The 11,034-nt window shown below is 32.7% G+C and overlaps 1 protein-coding gene across 1 annotated transcript; it reads right to left on the minus strand.

The window, feature by feature from the left end:
• Positions 1-6,328: 6,328 nt before the first annotated feature.
• On the minus strand, positions 6,329-7,777 carry LOC130956335 (uncharacterized protein At5g19025). Its single transcript, XM_057883372.1, has one exon. It carries the CDS (start codon positions 7,318-7,320, stop codon positions 6,583-6,585), a length of 738 nt encoding a protein of 245 aa, XP_057739355.1. The 5' UTR covers positions 7,321-7,777; the 3' UTR covers positions 6,329-6,582.
• Between the last annotated feature and the right edge of the window lie 3,257 nt (positions 7,778-11,034).

Raw genomic sequence — 11,034 nt, forward strand, 5'->3', positions numbered from 1 at the left:
ATCTTGCACACTAGACGGAATTCGATGAGACGCCCGCCTGAGCATATTAGGACATATTTCAGACGAGCTGGGTTTGAATATGTGGCATACATGGTGGAGTTCGAGCATGACTGGCCATTGGCGTCAGCATTGATAGAGAGATTGAGATCTGAGTCACATACGTTTCATCTGCCATGCAGGGAGATGACTATCACCCTGCAGGACGTGGCGTACCAATTGGGACTCAAGATCGATAGTGATCATGTTAGTGGCTGCATTGGTTGGTAGGAATAGCACCATGATGGACGGTCCATTGAGGACCTCTGCCAGCAGCTACTGGGTGTTGTTCCAAGCCCTGAGGATAGACAGTCACAGACGAAGTGAACTGTCAAACTCACATGGTTTTACAATACCATCTGTGGAGAGTTGGAGCAGGACGCCACTGAGTAGCGCCTGGTATGGTACACGAGAGGGTATATTATGCAGGTGATCGGGGGTATCTTATTCCCAGATGCATTTGACTCTCGGGTACATATTAGGTGGCTCCCCCTGTTAGAGGACCTTGACAGATGTGGCAGATTGTCATGGGGCTCGGCTGTGCTGGCATGGCTGTACCACCAGATGTGTCGTGCCACGGAGCATAGTCAGCACAATTTGGTTGGTTGTATCAATTTGCTGCTCTCTTGGGCCTATCATCATATTCCACTGCTACGCCTGGATGGATTTGAGACTCGTCGATTTTCGCTAGTTGAGAGGTATTATTGGTTTTTGCACTTTTCTTCATTATTTAATAAAATTGAGAAATAATGTGTAATCATTATTGGTATTTTAGGTGGGTTGAGTACTGTCCAGACAATGCCAGAGGTGAGAACAGGCTTAGGCATTACAGGCGTATGCTGAATGGGATCAGCATCATCAACATAAGTGATAAAGATTTAAAAATTATAATTTTATGTAAATTAAGTTTGAAACTTGTATATGATGCGTCTTGCATTTTTTGAACAGGTTGAATGGACGTCGTATGCTGACCTATAGCTCCAAGGTGTAGTTCCACCGGGGATAGTTGAGGCTGAAGCCTCGGCGGCGGTTGTATGTCTGCTCCTTTGCTTCGCTATCGTTGAATGGCATTAGGTTGACCGAGTTGTGCGTCAGTTCGGTGGCCTGCAACGCATTTCGAGCAGGCCTCTGAACATCGACGAGATGCATCGATATGATGGTAGGTTCGGTTGAGATGAGTGGTTTCCACATTTTCTAGATGATTAGCATGAGATGTGGGATGTTATACACCATCATATCGACTTGCGTCCATCGTGCTGTATATGACCTGGTATCTTTAGTGGTGCCACATGGAGTTGTTTGGTCAGGGTGACCGACACTTGGTGGCGTGCGAGGTTGTGCCGGATGACCTGCCGATTCACCACCCAAATACTCTAGAGCTGTATCAGCCAGAGGATAGTGACCTTCCAGAGGTGTGGCCTTATGCTGGGAGAGGGAGAGGTATGGGGCAGGGGAGAGATAGAGGTAGAGGGAGACGCGGTAGAGGGAGAGAGAGGCAGGGAGATTCGGAGGTTGCCCCATGATAGCAGAACCCTCATGACTTTCAACATTATCTTTCATCATGTCAGTATTACCAAGTTCAACGTTTGACCCCTCTTGACTACCTTCCAGTGGCATATTTAGATCGATCATCGTCCTTCTAAAATTTCTTCTAACAGCTCCACTTAACGGACTATCATCAATAGTATCCGCAGATGATTCTCGTCCACCAACTCAACTAGAAATACGAATAATTCCAATAGATGAACATTTGTCAATCGGTTATGCCACGACCTTATAAGATGTACGTCCTCGTTGTCACGTAATTGATACCTAATTCAAAACAACAGAAATATTTCTCAAAACCGTGGTAATATACCTTTTATAAAACAAATTGTCATTTACTTTGGTCGGATATCTGTAGTAAATTTTTTTTCACTCTTTTCGTATGTTGCTGTCCAACGGAATGTAATATCAAATTCTTCAACGCTGTTAGACTGTTGACTTCTAGTGTCATGTACGTAATTATTGGTTATCCAAACTTAAAAACGATAGAACATTTTTCATCATTCACTATTTTACCATCATAATAAATGAATAACAACAGATTTATTGACATTGTAGAAAAAAAATGTCAAGATGAGAACCAAAGAGAAGAATGGAATTGTGGTATTGAACTCGATTCTCCAACAGCCATGCTTTTATTGGGAAACTCAAGGTGAAGTTCGCCGGGATGCGACGAACTCTATTAAAATAGTGGAGTTCGTCGGAAGTTGCGGCAAACTTGTCCTTAATGCCAAAAAAAAAGATATCTATAAAATTAAAATTCAAATAATTAATTTTTGGAAATAATTTTTTTTATTTATTTCAAAAAAAAGTCCAGACCCACCATATGCAGGTATAACACCTTTTAGCCTTTGAAGTATAACTTTAACATTATTTTTATATTAAAATCTTTTGTCCTTAAAAATACTGTTATTTATTTGAATTTTTGTAATAAAGGACAAAAAATGGCTAATTTTAATGGATTATGAATGCCCAATTGAATTAGTTTTGAACATGATACTGTACTTAAAAAGTAGTGGTCAGAATTTATAATTACCTAGTTGAAGGCCTTTGCATTTTAAAATTATACGTTGACATTTTGTATTTGATAAATAAATAAATTTATGTGCTTAGACTTGTCTTTTAAAATCACCTTTTAAAGATTTTTCGAAACTCAATTGTACCTTTCAAAGTTGAAAACTTTATTCTACCTAATGTATTAGTTAATATAATATTTTGTTCGATTTTTGTCTAACATAATTATTTTAGAATTTAAGAATAAATTTATCAAATACTATCATATAATTTTTAAAGTGTAAGACAGATAAGACTTTTAAAAAATACCAGCAACACCAAGACATTTTTAATCAAAGTTTTAATCTGATAAAATAAATGTTTAATTGTTTTAGTGATTTATGGCCAAATGCACTCAACTTTGAGTTCTCAAATCTGCGTGTGACAAGATTTTCAAATTTTTTATGTATTCTTAGGAAAATGAAGACAATAAATAAGGGTAGAAATTTCTTAGACTACATTTGGAGAAGAGATTGAGATTGAGAAATTAAATCTCTGTATTATATTTATTGTAAAGTATATAAAATTGTTTTATATCTCACTATTATGTTTGATTTAAGATAAATATAGAGACTGAAATAAACAAAATTACTTAAATAACCATTTTCACCCTTATTTTGGCACTGCACCTAGGGCTGGAAGTGAGTCAAGCCAGCTCATGAGCTACTTCGAGCTCGACTCGTTAATAGCTCGATAAACTAAGCTCGTGAGCTAGTGAGCCAAGCTTGAGCTTGGAATTGAGCTCATAAATTAAATGAGCCGAGCTTGAGCTTGGATAAGCTCAGCTCATTAGCTCGTGAGCTGACTCGATTATATATACACATATCCTATATGCATTTAATCTATATTTTTAATATTATATATATATTAAATAGTAATATATAATTATATATATTAATGATCTTAATTATTTAAAATTTTATATTTATTTTTTACATATAATTTTAATGTAGGACATAAATAAAAAATTTATAATTTATTGATAGTTCTTTTAAATTTTTTTTAAATATATAAGTTATAATTTATTGATATAGAATTATAGATTATGTATTTATGTTTCTATTATTTGAGCCAGCTCGTGAGCTTTTGGTGAGCCGAGCTTGAACTTAAGAAATAGGCTCGATTGTTAATGAATCGAGCCGTGAACTAAGCTCAATTTTTGTGAGTCGAGCTTGAGCTTGGTCTAGCTCGGCTCAACTCGGCTCACTTCCAGCCCTAACTGCACCCATTCACCCTGACCCACACCTAGATATGCGACACATCAATTGACCACTCCTTCCCTGACCACCACCGGGATTGCTCGTCGGAGATCGCTTGCTCTTCCTCGCATTCATCCCTCTTTGTCGTGTTCTTCTCGCCGCCAATCGTTTTCACCGTCAATTGTTCTCGTTGTTTTGTGTGCATTGCCTGCTTCTTGTTCTGCATCTCTGCATCAGTGACTAGAGCTGTTTGTTAGTGCATCCCTTCCATTCCTTGTTTGGCGGCGGCAACTCCTCTCTATCGCCGTCGTCTCCTCCTGCTTCCTTTCTCTCTCCTACCGCCTCAATTTTGTCTTATGTTCTCTTTTCTTTTCTGATTTTAAAATTTTTTTGTTTATGAGATTATTGAATCTGATTTTGAAATATGTTTACGAGATTGTTACTGTTCTTGGTATTATTGCTGTTAGTGGTGGTGGATTGATGATGACAAAGGTGTGGTGGCGAGTTTAGGGTTGGCAGAGGTGTGAAGAAGTGTTGGCAGTGAGGGATGGTAAGGGATAGACTTGGGATATGAAACTTTTAATGACGACATTTTAGGAAATAAATATTAATAAAGTTTCTGTTTCCGTCTCCAAAATTTCAATTCCTGTCTCCTGAAAGAATTGAAATTTTGTGTCTTAAGACTGAAATTTTAGTTTCAATCTCTGGTCACCAAATCTTAGTCCCAGTATCCCATTCCAAACGCTACCTTAGAGCTACATTTTATAAACATTTAAAATCTCCACATCTGTTTTCACTTTCATATCCAAAAAGACTTGTCCACAACTTTTGTTGTCTAATAATTTTTTTTTCCCGAACAGTCCCGTTTTCTAATGTTAAAATTACTATCAACCACACTTAGGACTCATATTTAGCATTTTACTGTCCATGTAATTATATCCTAAAAAAATTTGCTTGCAAACACTACCATAGTGCTTGTGAAACATAATTGAATTAGACTTCTATCCAATCCACTCTGGTGCTCCATTTGTATGCAATAAGTTCTCCAAAAACATACATAATAAATAACATGATTACTAAAAATTTGACAGCTAAAACAAGCAGAACTGTGAATATGCTCTTGAATGTAATGCACTCAGTGACATGAATCTTCTATGATAGGGATGCAATCTAAACACAAAATGATCTAGCTGATTAATGCTTGATTCTAAGTTCTCATTTTATATTCTAATGGATAGTGAAAAGGAGATTTTTCTGTCTAAAAATTGAGAACTCCCAAACAACCTTTAACATATACCTAACCCCATAAGTGCTAGCTCTTGCAAGTTCAGGTTTTGGAGAAAATGGGAAGGAGTGTGATGCTAAGTCCAATTTATACTTTAAACCCTTCTCTTACCCTTTACCTCTAAAATCAAAATTCACAATATGGTAATATCACTCATCCACTTAAAAAATGATAAATTTATTTGCAAAAATGCCACAGGATATCTATAGAGTGCAACTAAGAACCAAGAGGATGAAACAGAAGAAATTTCATGGAGTATCTTAAATTCAGAAACTAAGACTATTATTCATCAAACCTATATATATTGATTGTAACTGACACAAGATGGGTTGCTTTGCAATATGCTTATTCCTAAAATTGAGGAGATTATAGATAATCTAAATTGAGAATGAAACAATCAAGTATTCAGATTATCATCAAATACAAACACAAATTCAGATCCAACAAAAAAAATGTCCAATCTATTTATCCACTAATAATGGACGAGGAAGGGATTCACTTGTACAATGACCTCACTTGTAAACATTCATGAGTGCAAGTAAATGCTCTTCCACCAAAAACATGAAAAGTTATTAGCTACTACCTTGTAGATACTAAACAACATATCACAATCAAGCATACGAAAATTCAAATCCTGTGAGTCTCTTTGTGACTAGACAGAAATGTAAGCAAAGTGTATCTCATAGGGAGAAACAGAGGTAATGACCATGTTGCAGGACAACAAAACATTTTTGTTATATTTATGCAAAAAGTCAAAAACAATTCATCAAGATATATCATTTTATCCGTTTTCAAAAATTATTGGGAAAATAAAATCGGGGTATAATAAGAACATCATGACTCTAAAAAGTAACAATCCAAATATTAGTCCAATAAAATGGGCAAGGTGTAAGAAACAGCAAACTGCAAAAAGAGACGACGAGACATTGAACATAAATTACCCCCCAAAGCTATCACACTAAACCCTTCTCTAAACCTCCATATGAGAGATCCAATTATGAAGTGAAACAATTCAAACAGAAAACCAGAGTTTATGGATGGATTACCTGTATAAAAAAGACAGTTCTGTACTTAAGCATTGAGCAATGCCCTTCATAACTCAAAATCCTGTGCAATCATTGCAAAAACAGCACATAACAATAACCAAAATCAAACAAAAGAATTAAGCTAGATGAACCACATAACAGTTCATAAAAATTATAGAGAGGTATAAAAATAAAATAAATAGTTTCTTATATTCCCAGGTATATCCCACTGTGTATAACCCATAATTCCTTACAACTTATTGCCAAAAGGGGAGCTTATTTAAAGACATGTCCATCCCTAAAAAGAGTTCCTACTTAGAATGATCATATAGAAAATAATGTCTCCTCATCCATAAAAGGTACCACTACTACAAATTTTCAGTATTCATTCTCAAATTTTAAATCCCTTCAGCCCTATAATTAAATCAATCCTTCTTTACTACTTCTTGATCTTCCGCGGATGCTTCTTCGGCCCAGGAACCTCCAACCTACCAACCGAGCAGCCGCACCTAGCCCGGAGAACAAGTACAGCCCTTCCATTGATTGGTGCCATCTTCTTAAGCTCAGCTTCCAGCTCCCTATGATGATCACGAGGAAGCTCGAATAGACCCTTCTTAATGCCGGCAGCACCAGCGCCACCTCCTCCTCCACCATCCTTGCTCACAGAACCCGAATTCTTGACACAATCTTCAGTCTCCAACTGAATATCAAACTCTGCAGCCTTCCTCAAACCCTTGCAATTGGGGTTTCCACACTTCCTGCTAGTGCAAGCCACAACACCCCAAGTTGCCAATGCAGCACACACAATACTCATCACTATTGCGATATAGATCGAAGGCGCCACCGAAAACTCCTCTTTCATCACACAAAATACCACTTTTGAAACCCTTATGGAGGTTATAATCACAAGCTCTATGTAAGGGAAGAACAAGTACAAGATTGCACTGATAACCGCGATGAAGATCACAACATCAACTATGGCCAATCGAGATCGGTCACAAGGTGGAATCTGAAGCGAATTGGCCGATGATGATGATGATGAAATTGGAACCCTCCGATTCCGATTAAGGTGGTTGCTGCTGTTGTTTGGCCTCGATTTTGAGCCAGAATCCGAGGAGCAAATCGAATTCGCCATGGTGGAGTTGCAGAGAGAGATTGAGTTATGGAAATAGACCATTTCAAAGCAGAGATTTAAAGAAAATAATAATAATCCAAAGAAGACCAAACAAAAACCTCCAAATTTCAGATCAAATTCAGCAGTTTTAGACCGAAATCGGATCGACCCAGCACGCCAAAATCTGAAAAGATTGAAACTTTGAAATGATAGCAATCGGAAAGATCCAAGATTTTAAGGTCCCCTTCAGATGGATCAAAATCTCAAAACACAAAAAAAGGGACCTCTTTTCTGTATTTTGAAGGCGAATTGAAGAAGAAGTGGTGATCCAATGAGTAAAAGAGAGAAAAGGAAGAGATATTTTGAAGTGTGTGGGAAATGGGTTTTAGTAGATGCCGGCTTCAGAGGGTTGCATAACATGAAGAACAAGAAGAAGAGAGGACAAGGAAGCAGGAAGAAGAGGGAGTCATCATTCACTGCTTTATTATCATCATATCAAATATGAAATCACTAAATCAGCCAAAACATAATAATAACTTTTTTATTTTAATTAATAAGATGAAAAGGGTAATATATGGAATAAGAAAATATATGACTAAGACACGTTTTGTGAGAGTGGCTCTGTGTATGATTGCGAAGGGGTGATGATGGGCTTCTTCTTGGATTTGCGTCTCTTTTCGAACAATTTTCAAATCATGTGTGAATGATTTTGTGGGCCATATCTATGGGCTTGGCCCACCCCACTTATACCGAAAGTAAATAAATAAATATAGTTTATAAATTATAACTATCTTGAGTTGGACAAATTGTTAGTTCATTCGTCTACTTAAATAAGTATTGGAGTTTGAATTTCATTTTGCATATACAGTAATTCATTGACTAGCAGTAGACTCTTAAATGAAACTTAGATTAACGATGGATTATTTTTTTATCTGTCAGATTGGGAATACTCTGGACAACCAAAAAATAAATAAAATTTATCGCTATTTGCTAAATCTTAAAATATTTTACATAATCGTCTAATTACATTCATTCTAATTACATAAGAGAGATAATGTGTCACATTTGGCTCTACAACAAAATGTAGGTTGGTGAGATTGTAGGGTGCCTTTGGTACACCAATATAAATATAATCACAAATTTATCACATGTTAATATGCTATGATAAAAAAAATTATTCACGATAAGATTTCATCATTTCTAAATCCAATGTATTGATTAATTAAACTATTGTTTAATCATCATTGAAAATTTGAAATAACTGTTAGATAAAGAGTTTAAATTCAATTATTACCTGGTGTAAAACTTTTTCATGCTGTCAATAAACAAGAAGAAGCATATAACAAACAACTATGATAGATAGAGAATCTTTTTTCACTTATAATGAAATTATTTAGCCACTTTTAAACAAATAATCTATTTTCACTTAAGATTATGCTGTTTACTATAGCTGATGAATCTTGCCGGTTACCCTTATATATTTTTATAAATTATTTTGATACAAATATTTTTTATGAACAAAAAGAACATAAATTGAAAGTCGACATAGTAAGAAGTTAAGATATTGTTTTTTAATTGTTTTAATAATATAATAATAAATTGCTTTTCTCCTAAAAATTTAAAATATTAGATAAAAATTCATAAATGATTATATATATTTTATTAATTTATTAGTATTTTATCTAGAAATTTTTTCTTTATACATACTAATAATGACTCTAATTAAAGGAATAATTTTTTTCAGTTAATATCAATTAGTTTTTTTAAATTATATTTTTGTCTTAAATTTTAATTAAATTTTAAATTTTTAAATCTTAAATTCTAAATCTTAAAAAAAATGTTAAAACATAATTTAATCAGGATTAAAAAAATCTTAAAATACTCGTTAACAAAAATGATTAATTATTTAATAATTGACCTGGTTAATTAATAAGTGTTGACTAATAGTAACAAATTTAAATCCATATCCCAAAAGTTGCATATTGGCAAAGTTGATTCAAGTTAAAAGTCAATTCATGACAAGCCACTAAATCATCACTAACCCAGAAAGTGAAGGAACTTACGTTAATTGCGTGTCCCCCTTTTCAATTATTTCATTATTAATACTTAATAGTACTAATTAATAATTATATTAACCTAATACTACTCATTATTAAACCAATCGTACAAGAACAATAAAAATAGTTATTGCCACTTTGTGACTTCGTCTAGGAATTATAGTCCAAATTGTACATTTCCACTACTAAACGCATTATTAGGTTTTTTTAGTTATCCACCATATTTTTTAATCCGAGAAGTTAAAGATTATTTTGTTGTGAATTTGAATTTCATTTAAAAATTTATTGTTAACTAATGAATTACTATATACAGTAAATAATATTCAAACTTCTAATCCTTACTTAAATAGATGAGTTAGCTAATCGCTCAATCAACTCAAGTTGGTTAAATACATTATTAGTTATAACAAAAATATTATTTGTATATCAAAATCAACTATTAAAATCAGTCATTAATATATTTGTATATAAATATATATGTAATTTAATTATTTTCAATGTATATTTATATTCCAATATATATTTTATACTGTAACTAATTTTGGTGACTGATTTTAATGTATACTTAATATAACTCTAATTATAAAACTCACATCACGCATCCAACCAGATCAGTTGCTTCTTGTGGGCTTCAGATTAGATTGCTAATAGAAAAAAAGGAAAAAGTTTAAAAACAAAAAATTTTAATTATAATTAGTCAAAATTTTTTATAATTTATTTTATTTATATAATTTAATAATAATTTAATTTTTTATCTCATTTTTCTATTAATCTATTTATCATATTTTTATCCGTTCCACTTATTAATAATATTAATTATAATATTATATTTTTAATTATTAGACATTTTTATAATTAATATGTAATATTTTTTTTATAATTTAAAATTTATATTTAAAAATATAATAAAACCAAATAATAATAAAAAACGATAATAATAATATGTATTAAATAATTTAATTATAATTGATTTTTGTTTCGGTTAATTCATGTATTATCATTCAATGGAGATAGCAAATGTGAAAGTATTGTACGTGTAACAGGGTTATCATTTGTTAGAAGAATCTTGAAGGCATATGCTCTTTCAAAAGCCAAAACTCATAACTTTAATTCAATTACCAAAACTCATAACTTTAATTCAATTACAAGTATAATTAGAATAAGTCAAGAAATTTTATAAGAAGTTGTCTTTATTATTGTAAATAATATGATATTTGAATTCGACCTTAATACACTATTTATGTTGGAAGGAGATTGAAGAATAATTTAATTAACAAACGAACTGACTCATTCGATAAAATTATTGTTAGTCAACCAATTTTTGAAAATATGAAAAATCACACTAGCTTAAATGAAACATGGTAATAAACTGATTTAATTTTTTTTGTGTGTTTAAATGTGCATTTATAATTATATTGTAATAACTAAGTTCATACACATAATATTCATAAGTTCATATACATAACATCCCTAATTAAATACAACTAACATCTAAAAATTAAATTCATGTTTATTATATATATCCATAGACATATTATTTTTTAGTTACTGCATAAGTAACTATCAAATTAACACATATATTTTTGAATTATATCATACTTGAATTTGAAAAAATGTCAAATTCAATTGATAAATTTACTCATAACATCAATAAATTTATACATATAACATCCATAATTTCATATTAATAACATCTATAATTTTGTACTCATAATATTCA

Source organism: Arachis stenosperma, chromosome 10, assembly GCF_014773155.1.
Source record: "Arachis stenosperma cultivar V10309 chromosome 10, arast.V10309.gnm1.PFL2, whole genome shotgun sequence".
Lineage (NCBI taxonomy): Eukaryota > Viridiplantae > Streptophyta > Magnoliopsida > Fabales > Fabaceae > Arachis > Arachis stenosperma.